At 36.6% G+C, this 2,953-nt stretch overlaps 1 protein-coding gene across 13 annotated transcripts in view; it reads right to left on the bottom strand.

Moving 5' to 3' along the window:
* Window positions 1-2,953, bottom strand: part of FMR1 (FMRP translational regulator 1) — a 38,693-nt gene that overhangs the window by 10,594 nt on the left and 25,146 nt on the right. For all 13 annotated transcript variants that reach the window (XM_017513836.2, XM_017513829.2, XM_017513834.2 and 10 more), the window contains one exon: window positions 2,680-2,814. In XM_017513836.2, the coding sequence (XP_017369325.1) occupies window positions 2,680-2,814 (135 nt within the window). The remainder of the gene's footprint in view (window positions 1-2,679; window positions 2,815-2,953) is intronic.

The following is a 2,953-nucleotide window of genomic DNA, read 5'->3' as shown; positions in this document are numbered from 1 at the left end:
CACCTCAGCCTCCTGAGAATAGCTGGGACTACAGATGCATGCCACCATACCCTGCTAATTTTTGTACTTTTTGTAGAGACAGGGTTTCGCCATATTGCCCAGGCTGGTCTCAAACTCCTGGGCTCAGGTGATCTGCCTGCCTTGGCCTCCCAAAGTGCTGGGATTACAGGCATGAGCCACCACACCTGGCCAATCAAATTCTTTAAAAAAAAAACAAAATGAAATACCAGGGATACAAAAGTAAAAAAAAGTAAATCATGTTTTGCTAACCAAGTAAATAGAGTACATATAAAATACAAAAAAAAAATTAGGATAAAAATGCACTAAGTAATCTGTGAGACAAAAAAATAGGTACACTGACAAGCATAAGGTTTAGCAAGCCCATGCACATTTCAATAATATACTCTGAAAATTTTAAAAGGCCGAATCACAAGGAAAGTTTGAACTTCTCTCTATGGATACTTTTTAAAAGACATATGCGTGTATTATGAGACAAAAAAAACTACCTCCTGTCACAAGTTATAGGGAAACCTAGACACAATTGTGCAAACTAATAACTGGCAATCATGACAGACATTCAAAGTTGACAACAGTTCAATATTTTGCTGCTGAATAAATATAATGGTTACTGATATTAATAAGTGACAAATGAAAAGCATATTGTAGCTCTGATGCGGATTGTAATTTTCTAGGCAAAATTAAAAGGTATGAGAAGTCAAGAAACTGTCCTTTAAACAAAGTATCACTCTTTCATAAAGAGTATGCATCTGGTAGGTGTTACTACTGCTGGGCTGCTCTTGCTTGCTTGCATTCAGTATACAGCATCTTAAAGGCATGTGGGGGCTGGAATAGGTTTTTCTTTTTCTCTCCACATGAATGTGGATATCAGTGGAGAACAAAACTGAACAATTAGGAAATACTGCTTGCAAACTGACCTTCATTCAGTAGTCAAAGCACTGACTTTGAGTAGCAACGATCACCTGAAGAATCGGTGTCATTGAAAATCCATGGGCTTCATATGGATTTTTTTTGCATCAAACATATGAATTATGGAAATAATATCAGTCTATGAATCAGATTTTTTTCCCAAAAACATCATTTTTGGGTGTTGGGTTTTTCCCCAACAAGCTTTATTTGTCACAAAGCGTTTAACCATATAATTTCCCAAAATGCCACGTGATGGAATGAATGCTACACCCTTCCCTCTGGGTCAAACATCACCAAAATAAGCTTTAAAATCCTATGTAACAGATTTAGTTAGATTAACTTTGGAGTAAATTATTTACAAATATCTTTTCCTGCAACAATCTAAACTGTTGGAGTACCCCAAGGACCACTCTAATTTAAGCACTTCACTAGTAGACCTGAATAGTAAACTAAAATGAAGAAAGGCAAGAATGGAATAGTGGCCTTCAATACAGATACCAGAAAAAGCTTACTCCTTGTTCTGGAATAAGAACTGGGCTGCCCAGCAATGAGGCATATCCAATCCACTTGCCGTTATAGTCCTCTTGGTAAAATGGCATCTTTGCTTTTAATCCATGAGTCCACAACATCTTTTCCATAAATAGTTCTCACCGGCTCTCCCTGCCCTCAAGGAACTTACAATGTGGTTGAGGAGATCAACAAGTAAACACCTATGTTTAAGCACTATGCTAGGGGTGAGCACATTGCAAAACAGAAGGGGAAGGCCCTTGAACCAGTCATCAGGAAGGTAGGAATCTTTGGCAAGTACACAAAGAAAGCTTTATAAGGAGTAAGGACAAAATGAGGTGGCAAGTGGAGGAGAAAAAGCACTCCGGGCAGAGTAAAACTGTATGTATGTCTAGAAGCAACATAAGCATGAGAATGTTCAGAGAACTCAAAGTCCTTCAGTATGGCTCAAGCTTCTCTAGAGTCCAAGGGAGAGGACAATTTAAGATGATACCAGACAAGTAACTGGCCCTACAAGTGGCATGAAAGTGTTTAAGCTTTAACTCCAGGGCAATGAATCCACATACCACAAACACTCCTCCTTCCAGTTCCTAATCCTGATGATCATTTGTAACCTTTCTTAACAAGGGGAATAGACATTAAAATACAAACTGAAAGTGTATTTCTCAAGGAATGTTTTCCTACCTGCCAAGCCTTGAGTTCAGGTTTCTGGGATTCCCCTGCTACAACTGATGAAACCACTAACACCTAAAGCAGTATAAGGAATGCAAGGGATGTCATTAACTGTAACAAATGATACACAGAAGCCTGAACACAGGACTTTCACTGCAGGACTTTTAAACCCATTTCTAAATAGGTTTGTTCAAATAGAGAAAATTAGTTTCTAAAATATGGTTTTAAGTAGTAACTACTGCATCCAACAGCAGGTATATTTAGAGCCATGATAACTGAAAAATTTAAAGAGAGAAGGCATGGAAAAAGGAGAGTCCAACCTCAAAAGAAAAATGTGACTACTAAATGCAACCCCATTATTTTATGTTTACAGCATAAGATTTGTCACTGTGAATAAACTGAAAAGTATGTATCACATTAGTTTGTAGTTATCTCATAAGATGGCAATGAGATTTGAAAAATATAGAACATAAGTAGTCTACAAGTCTAACCAGAGAAAACACCCAAAACACCAATTGTGACATCTGAGACAAATTATTTTTAGTGTAATTCTAAGTGACAAGTAATTCTTACCCTCTGAACTTTTGTACTGTTAGGTTGAGAAAAATGGGTGCTGTTTTCCTTTATATCTAAATGTTTTTTTTCTTCCGGGGCATTAGATCCAACCCTTGAATTATTGGAAGGAAGGGAATTTGGTGGTATAATTTCCTTGGTACAAAACAGAAAACACAAAAGAGGAAAAAAAAAGAATCAATTTTAAGACCTTATTTAGCTCTATTAATGTATCAATCATCATATTGTTAAAAATGTAAGTTATTATAAACAGTTTGGGTATACAAAATTATAA

This window comes from Cebus imitator, unplaced genomic scaffold (assembly GCF_001604975.1).
Source record: "Cebus imitator isolate Cc_AM_T3 unplaced genomic scaffold, Cebus_imitator-1.0 Scaffold505, whole genome shotgun sequence".
NCBI classification, from domain to species: domain Eukaryota; kingdom Metazoa; phylum Chordata; class Mammalia; order Primates; family Cebidae; genus Cebus; species Cebus imitator.
This window is presented reverse-complemented; position numbering and strand designations above follow the sequence as displayed.